The sequence below is a fragment of the Accipiter gentilis genome, chromosome 8, assembly GCF_929443795.1.
Source record: "Accipiter gentilis chromosome 8, bAccGen1.1, whole genome shotgun sequence".
Taxonomy (NCBI): domain Eukaryota; kingdom Metazoa; phylum Chordata; class Aves; order Accipitriformes; family Accipitridae; genus Astur; species Astur gentilis.
Genome location: NC_064887.1, coordinates 36,858,389 through 36,877,752, shown reverse-complemented (window position 1 = coordinate 36,877,752; position 19,364 = coordinate 36,858,389). Strand labels below are relative to the sequence as shown.

Below are 19,364 nucleotides of genomic sequence, written 5' to 3'. Positions count from 1 at the left end.
CCAGACTGTGACTGGAACTCTCCCCAAGTGCTGGATGTCTTGTAGGATTTCCGATATAGGAGAGCAGTTCTCTTCCTTGTTTGGCCAAGTCCTGGGCATCAATGCTGTCCTGCTTTTCTGGCAGAAAAGGAATGCAGTACACAGTCAATGGTGTGTGAGAGCACCAGGGTGAAGTGCTGCTGGTGTCAAGCAGTGGGATTCCAGTCAGCAGAGACACAGATCTGGCAGCACAGCAGCAGTCACATCCTGTCACTTTTCCAAGGATGTCAGTGAAGGGTGGATATTGGGGAAAGGCCCCTCTGAGAGACAGTCTGCACTGTGCTTCACTGTTAGTTTTTGCTGTGTCTTAGTCCTTGATTTCTTTCCTCTGCCTGGGGTTTATTTTTTGGATTATTATGTATTGCTCAGTGGATTTTTAGAGCTATCAACAAGCTGCAGTTTTTTACTGGGCTGGTTTAGTCCTTTATACCTTTCTCCCATAGGGGACAATGGGAGAAAGGCACCAGGTGCTTTCACAGTACCTCCAAGGACCCATGGCAGAGTAGCACACCCCTGGTAGGATAGTTTAGCCTGTGTGCTCCACTGCCGTGTATGAAATCATCCCCTGTAATCCACCTTTTTCAATGGGCACCTGTCAGGGTGGGTCGTTCTTGGAGACAATGCAACACTGCATTAAACAGTGCTTCCAGGTGTTGCCACACCATTAAGGGAGTGTTAGCTGTAAGTCAGTCACCTCACAGCAAAATACACGCTAAAATACTTATTCTTTGTGTTTTCAGGAAGAGACACCACTCTTCCTTGCTGCTCGGGAAGGCAGTTTCGAAGCAGCAAAAATCTTGCTGGACCATTTTGCCAATCGGGACATCACAGACCACATGGACCGCCTGCCCCGAGATGTGGCCCAGGACCGGATGCACCACGACATAGTGCAGCTTCTCAACGAGTACAATGTGGCACACAGCCCCGCTGGGCACCCTGGTGCCATGCTGAACTCTGCCCTCTCCCCGGTCATCTGTGGCCCGAATAGGTCCTTCCTCAATCTGAAGCATGCTTCATTAAGCAAGAAGTCACGAAAACCGAATGCCAAAGGCATCATGCCCACGAACCTCACCAAAGATGCAAAGAGGAGAAGGAAGAAGTCACTCAGTGAGAGCAAAGGGCAGTTTTCAGAGAGCTCAGTGACCCTGTCACCAGTTGATTCCCTAGAATCGCCCCATGCTTTTGCATCCGAGCCAACATCATCTCCTGTGATGCCGTCGCCGGGGGTGTTACACTCGTCGCCCAGCTCACTGCTGACTGCTCCGTCGGTGCAGGCCGCGCACACGATGTCCTTCTCCAACCTCCATGAGATGCAGCCCTTAGGACGTGGATCCAGCACGGTGCTCCCATCTGTCAGCCAGCTGCTTTCGCAGCACAGAACCACCCCTCCTAACAGTGGGCTTGGCAGGCTCCGGCCAGCCAACGTTTCCACCGAGTGGATGAACCGTATGGAGGTGAACGAGTCCCAGTACAATGAGATGTTTGGCATGGTGCCGCAGGTGATGCATTCACACCCCAGTGTTTCTCAGCAGAGCGGTTTGGTTCAAGCAGATACAAAGCACATGGGAGTGTCCAGGGAGTCTCTGCCCCCTATCATGACTTTCCAGCTGGTTCCCAAGGGTGGCATAAACCAGCAAGCACTGCCACAGCAGGCCCAGTCAAACTGCGCTCAGAACATGGCTGGTCCTCTTAGCTCCATGTACCAGCTACCGGATTTAGCTCAGCTGCCCAGCGCCTCATTCTCCATGGCTGCCATCCCTCAGCAGGACGGGCAAGTGGCTCAGACGGTCCTCCCAGCCTACCACCAGTTCCAGAGCTCGATGGGGAAGTACCCCACGCCTCCCTCACAGCACAGCTGCTACTCCTCGGCCACAGAACGGACTCCTAGCCACAACCGGCACTTACAAGGGGAGCACCCGTACCTGACTCCATCGCCCGAATCTCCAGACCAGTGGTCAAGCTCTTCCCCGCACTCAGCCTCTGACTGGTCTGATGTGGCAACCAGTCCCAGTAACAACCAGCGCGGGCCGGCAGCCGCTCACATGACAGAGCAGCAGCGGAACAACATGCAGGTGTATGCCTGAAGGCTGACCAAGGTGATGCCCAATTAAAGTGGACTCCAGAACTCATGAAGGTCTTCCAGGATGGAAATGAAGAACCATTTTAGTATCCAAGAGTCTTAATGAGCCCAGGCTGTTCTTTCCTTGGAGGGACTGTGGTCGCTGTAGGCTTGTATGCTTTTATGCTAAACAGAGAACTGTAGAAGCTGGTGATGGAGACGACCAGCTGGGTCACTTCTGACCAACTCCCATGCACCTTGGGTGTGATTGCTGTCTGCACTGGACTCCAGTCTGCTTTTAAATATGTTCCACCATTTCTCTGGGGAGACACCTCTTCAGCTTAATGCCTCTCATGGTCGTTTCTCCAGAAATTTAGCCAAAACCAGCTTTGTATCCTTATTTTGTTACTCCTCCTGTTACCCACATAACCTCTCTCTGAAGCACCTTCTACTAGTTCTCCTCGAGTTCAAGTTGCCTTGTCTTGACACAGCTCAGAGCTGCACCCACATTCCCAGACCCCTCCTTCCCTCGGCCTCTCTTGCTCAGCAAGGGAGCTGGACTTCCCAAAACACCTGCAGGTCAAGTGACACCTTCTGTCACGCAGCTTCACCCTTTACCTCTTCAGGAGTCTTTGTCTTATACAGACCCACTAACACCCCTTAGTGTTCTCACTGCCTGCCCCCCAGGTATTATGAGATTATATATACATATAGCCTTCTCTTAGGTTTTGGGTTTGTTATTTTCCCCACCCCTCCAGAAAACGCTGGTCTGACCTGGTCTTCCCCCTGTGGTGGCCTGTAGGCGCATCTCTCCTGTGTTGTATGTCTTCCCTGAGGCACGCCTGACCATTTTGACACACTACCCTCCCCGTGCTCCCATCCTGCCAGGTGTGTCCGTGACCGCCTTCACGGGCTCCCATGCCGGAAGAGGTGCCCTACAACCCATACAGGCCTTTTGGGAAGCTCTTGGGATGAGCATGAGTATTTCAAAACCTGGTAACACAAGCTCCCAGCGTTCTTGCACGGTACTCCCCTCCCCTCAATCCAAGGGTGGCTGTGTGTCCTGTCCTCCATATACCATATGCTGCCTCTTTATGGTATTATCAAAAGTGTCAAGGACGTTGTTACATGTTTGCAGTGTGCATCCTTCTCCATCAGGAACGGCGTCCAGCCCTTTGAAAAGTGTCCCTTTTGCTCCAGCCCTGGGACAGGGCTGCCTTGTCTTCCCCTCCCAGCAAGGAGGCTGCAGCACTGACTCCCGAGCAGGCTTCCAGCAGCAGCAGCGTGCCTGAAGCCAGGAGCTGGGCTTAAGCGGCAGACCAAATAGCTCAGAAACGGTTGCCTAATGCAGTTTGATTAACAGGTTTGGGGCTGTTCTCTGCTCTCAACTTCAGCCTGCACCGCGATTTCCCAGCTGAGGTGCCCCACGTGCTCTGTGGGACGGTAGTGCCATTTGTACTGCAGCTCCCCCGATACTTTTGGAGTTACGGAAGCCAGCTGTCACTGACCTTAGACAAACAGCTGCTCTTTCTGCTTTGTCCGCAAGAGTAATGCCTCCCTGAAGGGCTCTGAACCAGCCAGCAGCCAAAGTGAATGTTTCTGGGGATGGTTTGCTCCTACCTCTTCGGGGGAACCCTACAGACACGTGTTCCAAAGAGATCGGGGCTGTTGGCTGCTGCCAAAGGACAGAGAAGGCCGCTCCCCTCTGAGCAGCGGCCACTCAGCATCCTACCATGTACAGTATTTTTTCTGATGTTTCTTTCCATTCTAATCAAGCGTAAAAGCTTTTTCTTTCGGTGCGACTCAATGGTACATGAAGGCAGAGCCTCAGGAGGAGCTGGTTCCCGGGGCTGTCGTTTCGGGCTGAAGTTTTTAATTCTGAAGTTACTGCTTTTTATGACGCACACAGCGTTCCCCAGCACGCTCGCTGCAGTGTGTCCTGTGAAGTTTAGCTGCAACTGACTGAGATCTCCAGGCAGGAGCCTGCAAGCTCCTGGAGGTCTGTCCAGGTACATGTTTCACTGCAAATAATGAAGTGTTGCTACATTGATGCTAAAGAAACAAAGGGCTTTTCCTCGTTAGCCCCAAATAACCAAGTGCCTTTTTATATATGTGGCTACCTTTTACAAGATGAGTGTTTTCTATGGAATGAAGCCAGTTTCGTGCCTGGCCTGTTAATACGATGGCCCTCTGCCTGCCTTTTTTTTTTTTAACTACTTGTAAAGATAATATCTCCTTAAGGTGGTATTTTATCTCATAAGTTGTAGAGTAACCATTCACACAGCAGCATTTTCCTATATTAATAATGGAAAATATTTGCTTATTTTTACATTTTTTATAAAAGTCTTTTATGAAAATAGTTGCTGCAAAATGTATAAGCAATTTTTATCCCCAGAATAAAGAGTATGTGCCCAGTGTCTGTGTGCTGCTGTTTTCATTTGTCTTCCTGGCTATCGCGGCACAGCCACTGGATTATAAACGACTCATCAGTGTTCAATAGCGGTTCAGACCCCTGGCAAGGGAGGACTCGTTAGGACCTCCACAGTCCGTGTCAGGAGAGAGCTTCTGGGGATCAAGGGTGCTCTGTGCTGTGGCTCAGCAATGCTCCTGGAGGTCTGTCCAGGTACATGTTTCACTGCAAATAATGAAGTGTTGCTACCTCGGGCCTTTTTGAGATGCCTTGAATAAGAGCTCTTGCTTGCCTGGGAGTCTGAGAGCCAGAGAAGGGCTGGGGCTTTTGTGCGGCTTTTAGAAAGGTTGTGAGCAAGCATGGGTCAGGCGGTGATTAGTGGAGCCGTGGATTCACTTGCCCTTTCAGGTCCTGCTTGCTTCCCTGGGCTGTTCACCACTGTTCTTCCAGGTGGGAGGAGGACCCTAATCCACGGAGCTGAGGCTGCCTCCCTGGCTTTGGCTTGGCAGCTGATGCATGAAGATGTGCAATTCTGCAGCCTCTGAAACAGGGAATCGCAGCTCTTCCATGCTGGTTTCAGACTTGAAAAGCTTGACTTGAACAATCGGAGAACAAACTGACAATGGCTGCCTTGCTGTATTTTGAGCAGGGAGGTGCCACTGAAGCCTTGGGCTCCACTAGTGCTCACCTGGCCGGTTTCCAGCTCTCAGTGCAGACTTGGATGGAGCCAGTAGCTGAATTACGATACCTAGCAGGGATAAAGCTGCTGGGGGTATTTTAAGGGTTTAATATTCAAACAGCGCAGCTCCTTTATCTTCTAGTGGAGCCAGCTTGGCAAATACAAACCTCCGGGAGGTTTTCATCCACGTTCTACCACAGGTTGCACTTCTGTGCCAAAGTTTAGCGAACTCTGCTGTGTCTCTGGCACAGCTGCGTCAAGTTTGCTGGTGCTCAGGCTAAGACTTGAAACTGCCTTTCCTCGGGGATGGCACATGCCTTTTCCCCTGCCCGGGATGACGAGGGGCTTGTGAAAACTTGTGTTGCATCCAAATAAGCCTAATTGAACCAGCCAGGCAGGGAGCTGGGGCATCCCTTATCTAACTGAGGAGTAATGGAGCAGCCTCAGGCTCCTTTGGGGAACATTTTCATGGTTTTTCATAAACAAGGGTGGAGTCCTGTCTTTTGGGGGTTTGCTGTGTTTGAAGGGTTTCCCCATTAGTCAGAGTGGCTGATCTCCTCTGTGAGGTTGGTTGTTTCAGGAGAAACGATAGCAGGCAGCAGCTGTGTTTGGACACAAGACGGCTTATCCCTTTGATCCCGGAGGGTGCCTAGCAAGCTGGCTGAGCCTTTAGAGGTCTCGGGAAGCAGCAGCAGCTGTATCCCGGCTGTGTGGGCAGAGGAGGGTCTGCTCCTCCTCCCTCCCCAGGGCAAAAGCCAGACCTGCCTCTGCACGCTGGTGTGGAGCTGCTCTCTGTGGGTGTAGCAGCACTCACTGGCTGCGTGTTTTGGTAAATGCTGCCACAAAGGAGCTGTGGGAGATCCCTGGGGGATGTGGCTTGAGCCTGACAGCCAGAAGTAACAGCTTCAGCCAGCTACAAGCCCTCCATGTCGTGGGAAGCAGGACTAAGCTCTGGGGCTGGATCCTCTGCGGGGTAGCTGCCTCCTGGGTAGCTCCCAATGGTCTCCTCCAAGCGTTTTGGAGAGGGCTGGGGGAAGGAGAGCCTGGCATTGGCTGTAGCGGGCAGCGGCAGGGTGCTGGGCAGGAGCTGGCAGCTTTGTGGGAGGCTACGGGACAGGCGGCGGGAAGAGCTTTCAAAGCTGCTTTGGTATGTTAGGAGTCAGCGAAGCGATGCTCCAGAGCAGCGTGGCGGAAGCAGTAGGGTAGACAAGCTTCAGCCGCCTGCCACCAACACAAGAGGACACCCCGGGGTGAGGAGCGAGGACCATGACGGAGGGCTCTGGCTGCTGGGCCCAGGGGCAGCCCACCTCTGCAGCTCCGTGCCAGCAGCAGCCTCCGCAGGGCCGGGTCTGCAGGTGTACCCCACATGGGGCAGGGGCAGCGGGGAGCTGCTGCTGCAGGGCCTGCCCCTTCCTCCTGGAGGGGGACAGACTTGACGACGCCCTGTGTCACTGCGTGGGGGCCGGGCACCCCCACCTCTATCTGATGGTGCCCGCCAGCCCCCGGCCGCAGGCTGTTCCCACATCCCTGCGTCCTGCTGACAAACATCCCCAGGTAGTTCAAACAAGGGCGGTGTGTGGGTGACGCATTCGCGGAACCGGGCAGGGTGTGGGACCCGGCTGGGTGCCATCCCTCGACCGGGGATGCGGGCAACGCTGATGGGTGGTACCCACAGCCTGGCCGCTCGCCGCAGGGATGCTCCGACCGGGATCAAGGCAGCCTGCCCTGGGGCTCACCCCTGCTAGCCCCCAGTCCAGCCAGGGCTCGGCCAGTGGGCATCCCTGCCTGGTGCCAGGCTGCTCTCTGCCACAAGGTTATCTCTGTGTTTGCGTTAGTAATTAACACTAATTGCAAGGGGTTTATTGACCAACTAGGAGAGGTTCTTCCTTGCCCTTTCTGGAGAAATGTTGAATGCAAACAGAGCGGAGATCTGGGCAGCTTTCCAGCAAAGTGGGGGGGATGGAGGGGAATCAGCAGTAAGATTTTTATGGTGGGAATCACCTGAGCTGGGCAAACACTGATGCTGGTGAGCACTGGGCTATAAAGGGCAGCTCCTCTCCTCTCCTCTCCTGGCCACCCACCAGAAGCCATTATTCTTCCCAATCTCCGGACAGCAGGTGAGGAAGGAGACCCTCATGGGGCGGCTGGGGCCTCGGGATGCTCCGAGGTGGCTTGTGGGTGAACAGGAGCCCGTCCCAGCCCTGGCAGCTCCCAGGGGAGCTGAGCGCTGCCCTTGCTGGATGGGGCAGGCTGCAATGATGCACTTTTCAGCCGTGTTGACTTTTGTCGCTGCTTCTTTGAGGGGAAGACGAGCTGAGTCTGCAAATCGGCCCTGGTGCCCAGGGATTAGCCCAGATAAAGGGGAACTGTGCTGATGTGGCCGATTTGCCTCCCCTGCCTGGGTCTGGCAGCGCTACGAGCTCGGGGAGCGAAAACGATGCTGTGCACGTAGTCCTACCGGCCCCGGCTCTGCCTGTGCCATTGCTGCTGCTGCCCAATGCCAGGGCTGGGCTGGGGTCCCCCCAGCCTGTGCCCACGGCAGTGCTCTCCCCATATTCTCACAGAGCAGCTTGGCTCACCCAGATGCCTCCCACAGAGGCTGGGACTGGTGGGGCCGGGACACCCCAGCACTATTGTGGGCTGGGGACCCCAGGCCGTGCCTGGAGGATGGGATGTGGGCACGAAGCCGTGACCTGTGCCAGGGAGGGGAGAGGGAGGCATGGCCCCCGGGGCTGCCAGCTGCTCCAGACAGCTGAAAGGGGCCAGATTCGGTCCACAGCAGGGCGGGTTTGCAGCCTCTGGGCACAAGCAGCACCCCCTGTCCCTGAGGGACCTGGTGTGAGCCCCCGAGCTCTTACAGGGGACACTTCCAGGAGCAAGGAGGATGGCGGCAGCGGCCAGACTCGTCCTCCTGCTGCTGGGCTGCGTGGGGCTCCTGCAGCCAGCCGGTGAGTCCCACGACTTGGGGGGGCAGCCGCATTCGCAGCGGGGTTAGGAAGGAGCCACGCTCCTCTCTGGCCAGCGACACCGGCTGTCCCCCATCTCTCCCCACGCTCTCCCTTCACAGGGTCCCGGTACGTAAGCTACTGCCCCAAGGGCTGGTCCTACTACAAGCTCAGCTGCTTCGGGTACTTCCGTCAGCCCCAGAGCTGGGATGAGGCCGAGGTAAGCCCACCGGGGTACGCAGGCGGTCAGGCACCCCCCATCTCCCAGGGGTGCCCCGGCACTGACGGCTCTCCCCACAGAGGCAGTGCCAGAGCAAACACCCTGGTGCCCACCTGGCCTGGGTGGAGGAGCCCCGGGAGGTGGCCACCCTGCAGAGAATCATCTCCTACTACCAGCGCGTGAAGCCCGTCTGGCTCGGCCTCCGCTACAGGCAGGAGGTGAGGCAGAGCGTGGCAGGGGGTGGTGGTGGGGGGGCAGCGGGGCCATGTCTTTGACCCGCCCCCTCCCTCCACAGAGCCAGGCCTGGCAGTGGGCAAGTGGGGACAAGTACAGCATCACCAGCGGGCTGGCTGGGAACAGTGCCCATGGGGGGACCTGCGGCATGCTGAGCCACCTCAGCGGTGAGTGCCCAGACCCTGCGTCCACCTCCAGCGCTCAGTCTTCGCCGGTATCTCCCCCTCCTCCTCCTCCTCCTCGGGGTCCCATCCCTGCAGGGGGCTGTGGCAAGCAGAGCTAGTGCCCCTGTCCTCGCCGTGGCCCCCGCCAACCCCTGGCCCATCTCTCCGGCAGGCTTCACCCTGTGGTCCAGCACCAACTGCACCCAGCAGCATCACTACATCTGCAAGTTCACCGCCTTGCTCTGAGCGCAGCCCCTGGGTGACCCCGGGGCGATGTTCCTCCCTCACCACCTCCGCTCCTCTCCCTCCAACTCCTAAAAATACATCTATAAAAAAAGAAGCACGCAAGTGTTGTGTGAGCTTGGTGCTGGTGCAAAGCCCTGAGCCGGTCTAGGTGAGGGAGAGGCAGGTGCTGCCGTGGCTCCCCGAGCTTCGCAGCTTCTGGGGGCTTCAGCGCTGCCAGTACTGGTGGAGCTGTTTGGGGGTGAGTCCCCGGGAGCCGTGGGGCTGGTGGCTCTCCCGGCCGGCCGCTCGTGTTTGCTCATCCCCAGCCCTCTGGTGCCAAATGGGACAGGTGTCCCTGGGGTGCAGGTGGGGTGGACAGGAGTGTCCCCACGGTGCAGGCATGGAGGAGACCTGGGGTGCAGATGTGGGTGGGGATGGGAGCTGTCATGCGTGTGCAGGCGTGAGGATGGGTGCCCCCCCTCCCCCCCCCTCCCCCCCCCAGTGCAGACAGCTTCACAGGCGTCCCAGGGGTGCGATGCTGCCCCATGGCCATGTTGACAGCAGCACCGGGACCAAAGGTCCCTTCTTGTGTCACCACAGTATTGCCACAGGCATCACGTGGTTGTTTGCTCGGCTGTTTTGAAGATGGCTCTGCCCCCACCCAGCTCATGGGTTTTTTCCTTCTTGGAGCCACAGCACGTGACAGAGGTGGACCGCATCCCGGACGGCACGGATGGTGCCGGCACCAAAGCCCCAGCCACCCTCTGCTCCCTCCCTGGGACCACAGGGCCAGTCAGAGAGGCCACACAGCACCTCACACACCGCACAGTGACCGCAGCCGTGCCGGTGAGCCACGGGCACCGGAGCTGCCACCGCCGCACAGCACGGGGAGCCGGGGCTGCGGAAGAGCCCGTTCCGTTGCTCAGCCCCAGCTCCAGCCAAGCGCGTTCCCAGGCTTTGGAGCACAAGACAGAGACGTCTTGCAAGTTCCTCCTCCAAAGCCAGCGCTTACTCTGCTGTCCCTGTCGCGTTGGCTGGCGCTAAGTGACCTTTGAGCGCCGGGGTCCGGCATGCTGATAAGGGCCAGGAGGGCTGTGCCATGCCACCCGTGCAGTTTATAAAAGCACCACGCAAGGTCCGTCCTGCCGTCTGTCCCTCTGTTCGTGCAGTGGCTGGGGTGAAGATGCTGCGCTTGGTCGGCCGCGCCGCACGCTGCTGGGGGGCAAGGCGGGCACCACCAGGGCCAGAGTGGGCACCCAGGGGGGCCCAGCACCCCATGGCCGTGCAGAGGGCATGGTGAGCATCCACGCGGGTTGGGTGGGGTGGAGGCATAACCAGGGGGGGTCGGGGAGCTGGCAGTGCTCTTAAACCTTGCTGGGGAAGGGGATGCTCTCCCTCCTCCCCCCAGCACTGCTGGGCACAGGGAACCAGCAGGGATTTGGGATGCTCACGGCCTGGGGTACTTGCTGGTGGCATCTCCCCAGGGCCACCGCCTGTCCCCAAAGCTCGGGGCCACCGCAGGACTGTCGCCGCTCCCTCTGCCCCGCAGCCTCTCCAGCGCCGCCGGGACAGGCACCTGGCCCAAGGATGTGGGCATCCTGGCGCTGGAAGTGTACTTCCCCGCCCAGTATGTGGAGCAGGAGGAGCTGGAGCGGTACGATGGCGTAGAGGCTGGCAAGTACACACGGGGTTTGGGCCAGCAGCAGATGGGCTTCTGCGCCGCCCACGAGGACATCAACTCCCTGTGCCTGACGGTGGTGCAGCGGCTGGTGGAGCGTGGGCGGCTCTCCTGGGATGCCATCGGCCGCCTGGAGGTGGGCACCGAGACCGTCATCGACAAGTCTAAGGCCGTCAAGACCGTCCTCATGCAGCTTTTCCACGACTCGGGCAACACTGACGTGGAGGGCATCGACACCACCAATGCCTGCTACGGGGGCACGGCCTCGCTCTTCAACGCGGCCGCCTGGGTGGAATCCAGCGCCTGGGATGGTGGGTGCAGACAGGGATTGTGCTGTGAGGATGGGGCAGCTGGATGTTGGGTGGGTTCCATGGGATGGGAGAAGGAGGCAAGAGGTGGCCTGAAGCCCAAAGATGTTCTGGCAAGCCTCAAAGGGAGCTGCTGCCCCTCCAAACTCTCCATGACCCCTGTTTCTTGCCCACCTTGGCCATGACACGTGGCAGCATGGGGATGGGAGTACATGAGGGCCATGGGATGGAGGATCCCACCTGCTGATGGCCCCGCTGGCCCCCCTGTTCTCCCCCAGGTCGCTACGCTGTGGTGGTATGTGGGGACATCGCTGTCTATGCCACGGGGAATGCGCGGCCCACAGGAGGTGCCGGTGCCATCGCCATGCTGGTGGGACCCAATGCCCCGCTGGTGCTGGAGAGAGGTCAGTGTCATGAGACGCTGGGGATGGTGAGCTGATGGGTGCTGTCTCTGGGTACCGTACATCCATGTCCCAGCCCCAGACAGAGCTGCTCAGCTCCAGCAGTACCGGCTCTGCCAGCCCTGGTGGCTGCCCGGTGCTGAGGACCCCAGGATCCTGGTTGGCCACATCCCTCTGGGCACCACAGAGCGACCCAGGGAGGCTGGCGGATGGGTGCTTGCCATCCGGCTGGGACCCCCCGACGCTCCCCAACAGCTGGCTCTCCCTGTTTCCCCAGGCCTGCGGGGAACTCACATGGAGCACGCCTATGACTTCTACAAGCCAGATCTGGCCTCCGAGTACCCAGTGGTGGACGGGCAGCTCTCTATCCAGTGCTACCTGCGGGCGCTGGACCGCTGCTACGCCGTGTACCGCCGGAAGGCGGAGAGCCAGTGGCAGCAGGGTAAGCGGCGGCACCCCTGGGGTGCCCGTGCCATCCCACTGGATGCTGACGGCCCCACGTTGCCTTCCAGCTGGCATCCAGCGGCCCTTCACCCTCGATGACTTCAAGTTCATCATCTTCCACACGCCCTTCTGCAAGCTGGTGCAGAAGTCTGTGGGGCGGCTGCTGCTGAATGATTTCTTAGCCACCCCCAACCCTGACACTGCCACCGGCCTCTACAAGGGGCTGCAGCCCTTTCGGTGGGTCCCCACACCGTGTCCCCCATCCCCTAGCCCAGCCGGGGATGTGCCCATGTGGGGTTCGAGCCGGCCTCTCTCTGGGCAGCGGCGTGAAGCTGGAGGACACCTACACCAGCAAGGAGGTGGAGAAGGCATTCCAGGCGGCCAGCCAGGACATCTTCAACCAGAAGACCAAGCCCTCCCTGCTCCTCTCCTCCCGCAATGGCAACATGTACACACCTTCCATGTATGGCTGCCTGGCCTCCCTCCTGGCGCAGTGAGTCCCCAAAAAAGCTGGCTCGGGTGGGGAGGAGGTCATTTCAGGGAGGGCAGCCCCTGGCCTGGCTAGCTGTGGGGGCAGGTGCCAGCACTCATCCCTTGCCCCCAGCAGAGACCTGACACTTTCATCGCACATAACCCCCGGCGTTGATGCATCCCGCTCCACGCCATCTCCCTGCCAGCCTTTTCATACCAGCTCACTGGAGCTGGGCTGGCACATAAAGCCCTTCTGTTGGCACTGGGAGGATGAAAACCCCGTTGTCATGCTCGGCAGAATGGCTGACCCCGCAGCAAAAGAGCCATGGGAACAGCCAGGCACTGGGGGGGACAAAAGCCTCGTCCTGGGGCTCCCCAGCACCACCACACTCCAGGGCCATGCAGCCTCGAGTCCCAGGACCCCCCTGCCTGCAAACGGGGCAGGAGGCAGCCTCCTGCACTGGCCCCACAGTATCCCACCCCTCTCCAGCCCCAAATCTCCTCTAATCCCCCTAACCCCTTGCTGCAGGTCCTCAGCGCAGGACCTGGCTGGTTCCCGGATCGGTGCCTTCTCCTACGGCTCAGGGCTGGCCGCCAGCATGTTCTCCCTCCGTGTCTCGCAGGATGCGGCCCCAGGTGAGCCCTACGGGTGAGGGGGGCCGAGAAGGGAGAGCAGTGTGGGGTCAGGGCTGCCAGCAGTGCCGTCTCACCCGGCGGGTGCCCATCTCCAGGCTCGCCCCTGGACAAGCTGGTCTCCAGCCTGGCTGACCTGCCAGCTCGCCTGGATGCCCGCAAGCGCGTGGCCCCGCAGGACTTCGCCAAGATCATGAAGCAGCGGGAGGAAACCCATCACTTGGGTGAGTTGGAGCGAGGGGATGCGACACACTTCCCCCCCATCCCCAACCAGGACCCCACGGACCCCCTGAGCATCACCGTCCTCTCCCTGCAGCCGACCACGCTCCCCACGGCTCTCAAGCCGATCTCTTCCCTGGTACCTGGTATCTGACACGGGTGGATGCCAAGTACCGTCGGGAATATGCCAGGAAGCCCGTCTAGGGGGAAGCGGAGTGGTAAGCCCTGGAGAAGGGGATGCTCTCCTCCCCACCGGCATCCCTGCTCACCCCCAAATCCGGGGCTGGCCTCTGCGGCAAACCTCACCTCGGATGGCCGGGAAGTGGCCAGGGGCACCTCAGGCCCTGGAGCTGGTGGAGACAGTGGCTGGCGTTTTCTGCAAACGCCTGGGCGGCGTGGGGGAATAAAGGCACAGATGAGAGGTGGCAGCAGCCTGGCTCTGGCTCCTGGTCACTAGTGGTCCCTTCAACCACTGCAGGGCTAGATCGTGGCCCCTTACAGGATTTATCCCATGGGTACCCAACGTGGTCATCTGCCCTGTTGTAGACATGCCTCAGTACGCCCCTTTCCCCATGCCCTGACGTTTTGGGGGAGCCAGGTAATGCCCAGTCTCCAGTTTGGGGGTGGTAAGGTGCCATTTTCCCCATGACATTCGTAAATTGAAACATCCCCATGGAGACACCCAGGAGGCAGGAGGGGGCAGGCGACGCAGGGGCTCACGGGAGGGCTCAGCCCCCCTTGGATCGCTGCCTGCTCTCTGGGCTATGTCCCAGCACAAGACGGTGGCCGGATGGGACCTCGGTGGGGCCACAGCAACCAGGAAGACCTTTGCACCCTTGAGCAAACAAGCTACGGGGCCGGGGTGGGCGGGCAGGAGGGAGAGAGCCTGCAGGAGCTTTGGGGTTGAGGACAAAGGACTGCAGAGACAAGGCATCACACGCTTTTCTCCTGGACCCTTTATTGAGCACAGGGCCACCCCAAGCCCAGCATGGGGGCCAGGGGCAGCCAGGTGCAATGCTTCCCTGACTGGGGGGGGGGGGCTCCAGGTGCTGCGGCCATGGGGAGAGTCCTTGCTGGCAGTCAGGGTTCACAGCTGGAGCTGGAAGACCTCCGTGACACGTGGCTTCAGCTCGCCAAGGTCAGACAGGGGGGCCGAGAGCCCTACGACGCTCCACTGCTCCCCTGCCACGGTGCTGGAGCTGTGGTAGGACTGGAGCTGGACCCCCACCTTCCCCAGCAGCCCTGGAGAAGAGGAAAGGTGTTAGGGGCCACAGGTTGCCCCAGCACCCAGCAGGTAGCAGGGCTCTGCCCACCCCAACACCCCTCATAAGGTCCACAGTGCCATTTCTTTCCCCCACCCCATGTCCTTTGCTCCAAGCCCCCAACCCTCTGCTCAAGTCCCCCCATCCTTGTCTCTCCGTGCAACATCTGCTTCCTCCCTGCTGCAGCAGGGGTTCAGCTCTGGGGCAGATGCAGGGTTCCCCGAGGCTGCCCCCCACCTCGGGGGTGAGATGGGGAGCTCACCGGTGAGCGCAGGCAACGTGCTGGACTCGGAGGCTTTAGCTCTGTAGATGAGAATGGGGCCGGCCAGTGGGGCTGGCTGCTTGAAGGTGGCCCCATTGATCTCCCGCAGCACCGGGGTGCTGCCCTGCACCGTCCCTGCCGCCCGGTGCGGGGTGCCCTGCAGGGACACCTGCAGCAAACCAGTGCTGCCATCGGGCTCAGGGGCCACATCGCCGTGGGTGGTCGCGACCTGCCAGAGAGATGAGGCCGCTCAGTGCCCAGGTGCGTGGCAGCGCACGGGGAAGGAAGGGATGTCCTTGGAGGCCGCCCCAGGGAATGGCCCCCAGCCCCAGAGCTGCATTAGCAGCCCCACAGGGCAACCCCGGGAAGGATGGGGCCTGGGTGCACCAGGCTGATGCGTGGAGCCCCAGGTGTCCACGCACCTTCAGCCCAGCCTCCTGGGCCAGCAGCAGGGCGTTCACCAGGGTGACGTCCTTCTGCGCCCCTCCGGCCAGCATGCCCGCGGCCACGGCGGGCGTCAGATAGCTCTCGGCCTCCCGCAGGGGTGTCCCTGAGGTGGAAGGAGGAGGCAGGGGGTGGATGGGCCAGCAGCAGAAAGGTCAACCCCACACTGGAGCAGCCAGCCTGGGGCTGGTCCTTCCAGCCACCCATCCATATACCCACCCCTACTCCCATCCTCCCACCCATCCATGCACCCACCCATACACCCATGCCCCAGTCCTCCCACCATCCTCCCATCCCTCCATCAACCACTCTCCTGTCCATCCCTTCTTCTGGCTGCCCTCCTATCCCTTCTCCCATCCACCCAGCCCAGTGGGACCCCACATACCCCACTGCACTGCCCACCCATCAGGGTCCCTGCACCCAGACATGGGGCGCAGCCTGCCCGGCTCACCTAGGGTGCAGACCTGCACGCTGCCCTGCGCTTGCTTGCCCACCGTGCGCAGCACCGTGCCCAGGGCCCTGGCCAGGGTGATCCAGGGCTTGGTCTGGGGCGCGAAAGCCTTGCTGAGAGCCTGCCCGTTGACCTGCAAGGAAGAGCAGGACGTGTGATGGGAACCCACCAGGGAGCGCACAGGATTGTTCCCAACACATCGATGCTTTACAGACAGGGAAACTGAGGCACAGAGGTCGGGTGCCTGGCAGGGGAACTCACTGTGCCAGCCAGCCCCTTCCCCGTGGCCATGTTCACGATCTGCATGGCGATCTCCTTGCCGCAGCGGCTCTGCGCCTCCTGCGTGCTGGCACCCAGGTGTGGGCAGCAGATGACATTGGGGTGGTTCACCAGGTCGCGGTCCTTCGGGGGCTCCTGCCAACACAGTCCCGTCCCACCATCAGCCCCCAGCACCCACCTGGGAGCCCGAGGGGGGCATTTACCCCCTCCTCCCTTGCAAGGAGGGAGGCTGGGTCAGGGCTGTGCCCGATCCCAGTCCTGCAGGGTTTGTCAGGCTGCCCTGGCATGGCTCGGGCAGAGTTAAGGTAATGCTGAGCCAAAGCCGAGCTTGGGGCGTCCCCACTCACCTGCGTGAAGACATCGAGGGCGGCCCCGCCGCACTGCCCCGACCGCAGCGCCCGCAGCAGCGCACCCTCATCCACGATGCCGCCACGGGCGCAGTTCACTACCTGCACGCCGCGGCGGCATTTGGCGAAGGTGCTGTCGTTCAGGAGCCCTGCGGAGGGAGGGCTGTGAGCGGTGAGGGGCTGCCTTGGCCCCCCCCAAACCCCCTCACGCTGATGCCTGCCCTGTACCTGTGGTGGAGGGCAGCAGCGGTGTGTGCACCGTGATGAAGTCGCACCGGGGCCAGATCTGCTCCAGCGGCAGCTGCTCCACGCCGAAGGTGGCCGAGGTTTCGGGGGTGATGATGGGGTCGTAGCCTATGGTCTGATGCAAAGCGGGCGCTCGGTCCTGCCGCCTGGCACGATGCTCGTAGCTGGGCCGGGGGGGGCCGTGCTCCCCATTGCTCCTCCCTGCCCCGGCTCCTTACCTTCATGCCAAAAGCCTGCATACGGGTAGCCACCTCCCTGCCGATGCGCCCCAGTCCCAGCACGCCCAGCGTCTTCCCGTTCAGCTCCATGCCCATGTACTAGGGCAAAAAGCAAAGATGAGCGAGCAGAGCCCACACGGACACCCACCACGCCATCCCGCCTGGGGTGCTGTGCCCATCTCCCACCTTCTTACGGTCCCACTTGCCCTCCTTCATGGAGGCAGCTGCCTGCGGGATCTGCCTGAAAAGGGAGGCTGCGGTCAGCGCGGGAGCAGGGGGCCGTGGGGCACACGTCCGTCCCCCCATTCTGCCCCGCGCTCACCTGGCCAAGCACAGGATCATCCCGCAGGTGAGCTCGGCGGCGCTGAGGCTGTTCCCAGTGGGTGTGCTGGGGATGGAAAGCGGTGTCACTGGTGTGTCACCCCCGGGCTGACAGGGGTCTGCACCCCGTGAGGATGGAGACCCGCGGGGTGGTGCCATGGGGTGCCACGGGTGGGGAGGGCACCCTGCGGACCCCTCCCCTGTCTCCCCAGGAGCGCAGGCAGGGATGTCCCCGTGCTCTTACTTCATGACTAGGACACCCTTCCTGGTGGCTGCCTCCACGTCCACGTTGTCCACGCCGGTGCCCGCTCTGCCCACCACCTGCAGCCTCTCCGCCGCCGCCAGCACATCGGCCGTGACTTTGGTGGCCGAGCGGACGATGAGCCCGTCGCAGTCCTTGGGGGGGGGGGGGGGTAGATGCGGCGTGTGGGACCGGGACCGGGGACGGGGTTGGCGGTCCCAGGGTGGTCCCGGGTGGGGGACAGCCGCTGCCGGGGGCTGGGATCCGCCGTGCGAAACCCGTCGGGCTCTTGCATCAGACGGGAGGCGGGAACCGGCCCCGCTGGCCGAGGCGGAGAGGGTCCGCTGCCACCCGGGACAGCCGTCCCCCCCACCCACCCACCCACCCACCCGTGGGTGCAGCCCGGCCGCGCCGCGCTCACCCGGATCTCCCGCAGCAGCTCCTCCTTGCTCAGCCCGGGTTTCTCCTGCACCCGGAGACCGCCGGCCTGCAGGATCTCCCGGCAGCAGGGGTCCAGGCTGTCGCTGATCAGCACCTTCTGCAGCTTCCCCAGCGCCATGGCGGGAGACGGGACCGAGACGGGACCGGGACGGGACCGGGACGGGACGGGACGGGGGTGCCGGCTCTCTCCGCACGCCGCCGGGAGGCTGCTGCCGCCCCTCCGCCGCGCTAAAAGGGCTGAGAGCGGGGCACGTTTTTCGGGCTCATTGGGTCCCGCCTCCATAATCCCACCTCTTTCCCTTCCCCTCCCCGCCCCAGCCCGCCCGGGTCCCGTGTCCGTCCCCCCCCGACCCCGGGAGGGAGGAGGCGGAGGGGAGGGGGAGCCGGGGTTGTGCCGGGCCCCCCAGCAGCCCCAGAGCGAAGGGAGGGGGTGCCCCGGCAGGACCCCGCTGCCCCCGGGTCGGGGAGCCACGAAACCAGGGAGAGCGGGGGGCAGCGTGTCCCCACCCCGCGCACCCCGGCCGTGCCTCAGTTTCCCTGCGCCGCACATCGCAGCACGGCGAGGCAGGAGGGGAGCGGTGGTGGCAGCCACGGTGCTGCGGGTGGCTCCCCCCAAAGGTGGGGGTGCCGCTGGTAAGGGAGCAGCCCGGCCCCCAGCCCATGGCGAGCCCGGCCATGCCCCCCCCCCCAGCTTGCCCTGGAGTGGGGGTTCCCCGGATCCCACAGCCCAGAGGTGAGGCAGTGCCACGGCCCCTGCCCGCCTCCAACATTGCACCCGCTGTTGAGCAATGCCCCCGATAAGGTGCCGGGGACATGGGTCCAGCCCTGGCCACCGGCTCCCAATGAAGTGGGGTGCACGGGAGCCGCCCAACAAACGCCCTCGGTGGGGCAAGACCCACGTGGCTGCGTCCAGTGACCTCGCGAGGAAAAGTGCTGGCCCTCGAGAGGGGACCGTGTGGGGACCCCACAGGGCTGGGCACAGCCCGGCATGGTGGATGGCAAGGGATGGAGGGCATCCCCTCGCTCGTGGGGACAAAACCTCACAGCACAGCTGGACCAGACAGGCCTCAGGTCCTGCCCATCAGGGAGCCAGGATCCGGCCCTTCCGTGCCCACCACTTTCTATGCGCTGGGGGTGGGCAGCAGGGACACGGTGCTCCCAAACAGGGTCCTGACGGGATTGAGCCCTTCCCCAGGTTGTGCGTTCCCCAAGCAGCAGGGCTGGACCAAACTGCCCTGTGTGAAACCTGGGGTGGCCCCAGAGGCTCTTAAACCCAGCAGAGCCCAATTAACAGATCTGCCCCAGCAGCCGGGAGGTGGCCGGGATGGATGCCCTCACCGCAGGCAGCACGGCCGACCGAAGTGGGAGAGCCCAACACTACGTACACCCCGGTACTGCCCACCCCCCGGTGCGACGTACACCCTGGCACTACCTATACCCTGCGTACACTGCAGCCGCAGCCAGGGAACAACCGTGACGCCAGAGCGAGGAAAGTCCAGTGCAACCAACACAGGGTGAGAGACACGGTCAAGGGCAGCGGCTGGTGAAATCTGCAGCGGGGTCCCAAAACTGCCCCTCGGTGGGGCCGTGTGACCCAGGGACCGGGACAGGGTTCCCTCTCCACAGCCTCACGTATGGCATGGGCCAGGGGCACCCACGCTGCGGGACTTGCCGTGGCTGGGACACGGCCCCGCAGCCCCTGGCACAGCCCTGCCGCCGGCCC

The 19,364-nt window shown here is 61.5% G+C and overlaps 4 protein-coding genes across 4 annotated transcripts in view; 3 read left to right on the top strand and 1 right to left on the bottom strand.

Moving 5' to 3' along the window:
* The window catches only part of NOTCH2 (notch receptor 2), an 88,539-nt gene extending 84,024 nt beyond the window's left edge, over window positions 1-4,515 (top strand). The window contains exon 33 of the mRNA XM_049807832.1: window positions 780-4,515. Within this exon, the coding sequence (XP_049663789.1) occupies window positions 780-2,123 (1,344 nt within the window). The 3' untranslated portion in view covers window positions 2,124-4,515. The remainder of the gene's footprint in view (window positions 1-779) is intronic.
* Window positions 4,516-8,065: 3,550 nt separating this feature from the next.
* REG4 (regenerating family member 4) lies at window positions 8,066-8,996 on the top strand. Its single transcript, XM_049807540.1, has 5 exons — window positions 8,066-8,135; window positions 8,255-8,352; window positions 8,433-8,570; window positions 8,648-8,753; window positions 8,923-8,996. Exons 1-5 carry the CDS (start codon window positions 8,072-8,074, stop codon window positions 8,994-8,996), a joined length of 480 nt encoding a protein of 159 aa, XP_049663497.1. The 5' UTR covers window positions 8,066-8,071.
* Window positions 8,997-10,152: 1,156 nt separating this feature from the next.
* On the top strand, window positions 10,153-13,560 carry HMGCS2 (3-hydroxy-3-methylglutaryl-CoA synthase 2). The gene is made up of 9 exons (XM_049807802.1): window positions 10,153-10,271; window positions 10,525-10,964; window positions 11,240-11,365; window positions 11,640-11,804; window positions 11,875-12,043; window positions 12,129-12,299; window positions 12,807-12,913; window positions 13,009-13,134; window positions 13,227-13,560. Exons 1-9 carry the CDS (start codon window positions 10,159-10,161, stop codon window positions 13,331-13,333), a joined length of 1,524 nt encoding a protein of 507 aa, XP_049663759.1. The 5' UTR covers window positions 10,153-10,158; the 3' UTR covers window positions 13,334-13,560.
* A 507-nt stretch (window positions 13,561-14,067) lies between these two features.
* Window positions 14,068-17,856, bottom strand: PHGDH (phosphoglycerate dehydrogenase). Its single transcript, XM_049808996.1, has 12 exons — window positions 17,622-17,856; window positions 17,204-17,355; window positions 16,961-17,026; window positions 16,825-16,879; window positions 16,639-16,737; window positions 16,403-16,535; window positions 16,175-16,323; window positions 15,810-15,962; window positions 15,549-15,681; window positions 15,076-15,203; window positions 14,654-14,882; window positions 14,068-14,371 (listed from the first exon to the last, which is right to left on the bottom strand). The coding sequence occupies exons 1-12, from the start codon at window positions 17,757-17,759 to the stop codon at window positions 14,217-14,219; spliced, it is 1,590 nt and encodes a 529-aa protein (XP_049664953.1). The 5' UTR covers window positions 17,760-17,856; the 3' UTR covers window positions 14,068-14,216.
* Between the last annotated feature and the right edge of the window lie 1,508 nt (window positions 17,857-19,364).

Bases quoted from the DNA above. Each gene is read 5' to 3' on its own strand.
- PHGDH (XM_049808996.1), bottom strand. From the start codon at position 17,759: ATGGCGCTGGGGAAGCTGCAGAAGGTGCTGATCAGCGACAGCCTGGAC. The intron at 16,738-16,824 runs GTGGGAGATGGG...TTTTTGCCCTAG, and splicing joins GCAAGTGGGACCGTAAGAAG to TACATGGGCATGGAGCTGAA. The intron at 16,324-16,402 runs GTACAGGGCAGG...CTCCCTCCGCAG, and splicing joins GCTGCTGCCCTCCACCACAG to GGCTCCTGAACGACAGCACC.
- HMGCS2 (XM_049807802.1), top strand. From the start codon at position 10,159: ATGCTGCGCTTGGTCGGCCGCGCCGCACGCTGCTGGGGGGCAAGGCGG. The intron at 10,272-10,524 runs GTGAGCATCCAC...TCTGCCCCGCAG, and splicing joins ATGGCCGTGCAGAGGGCATG to CCTCTCCAGCGCCGCCGGGA. The intron at 12,044-12,128 runs GTGGGTCCCCAC...CTCTCTGGGCAG, and splicing joins AAGGGGCTGCAGCCCTTTCG to CGGCGTGAAGCTGGAGGACA.
- REG4 (XM_049807540.1), top strand. From the start codon at position 8,072: ATGGCGGCAGCGGCCAGACTCGTCCTCCTGCTGCTGGGCTGCGTGGGG. The intron at 8,136-8,254 runs GTGAGTCCCACG...CTCCCTTCACAG, and splicing joins GGGGCTCCTGCAGCCAGCCG to GGTCCCGGTACGTAAGCTAC. The intron at 8,754-8,922 runs GTGAGTGCCCAG...TCTCTCCGGCAG, and splicing joins CATGCTGAGCCACCTCAGCG to GCTTCACCCTGTGGTCCAGC.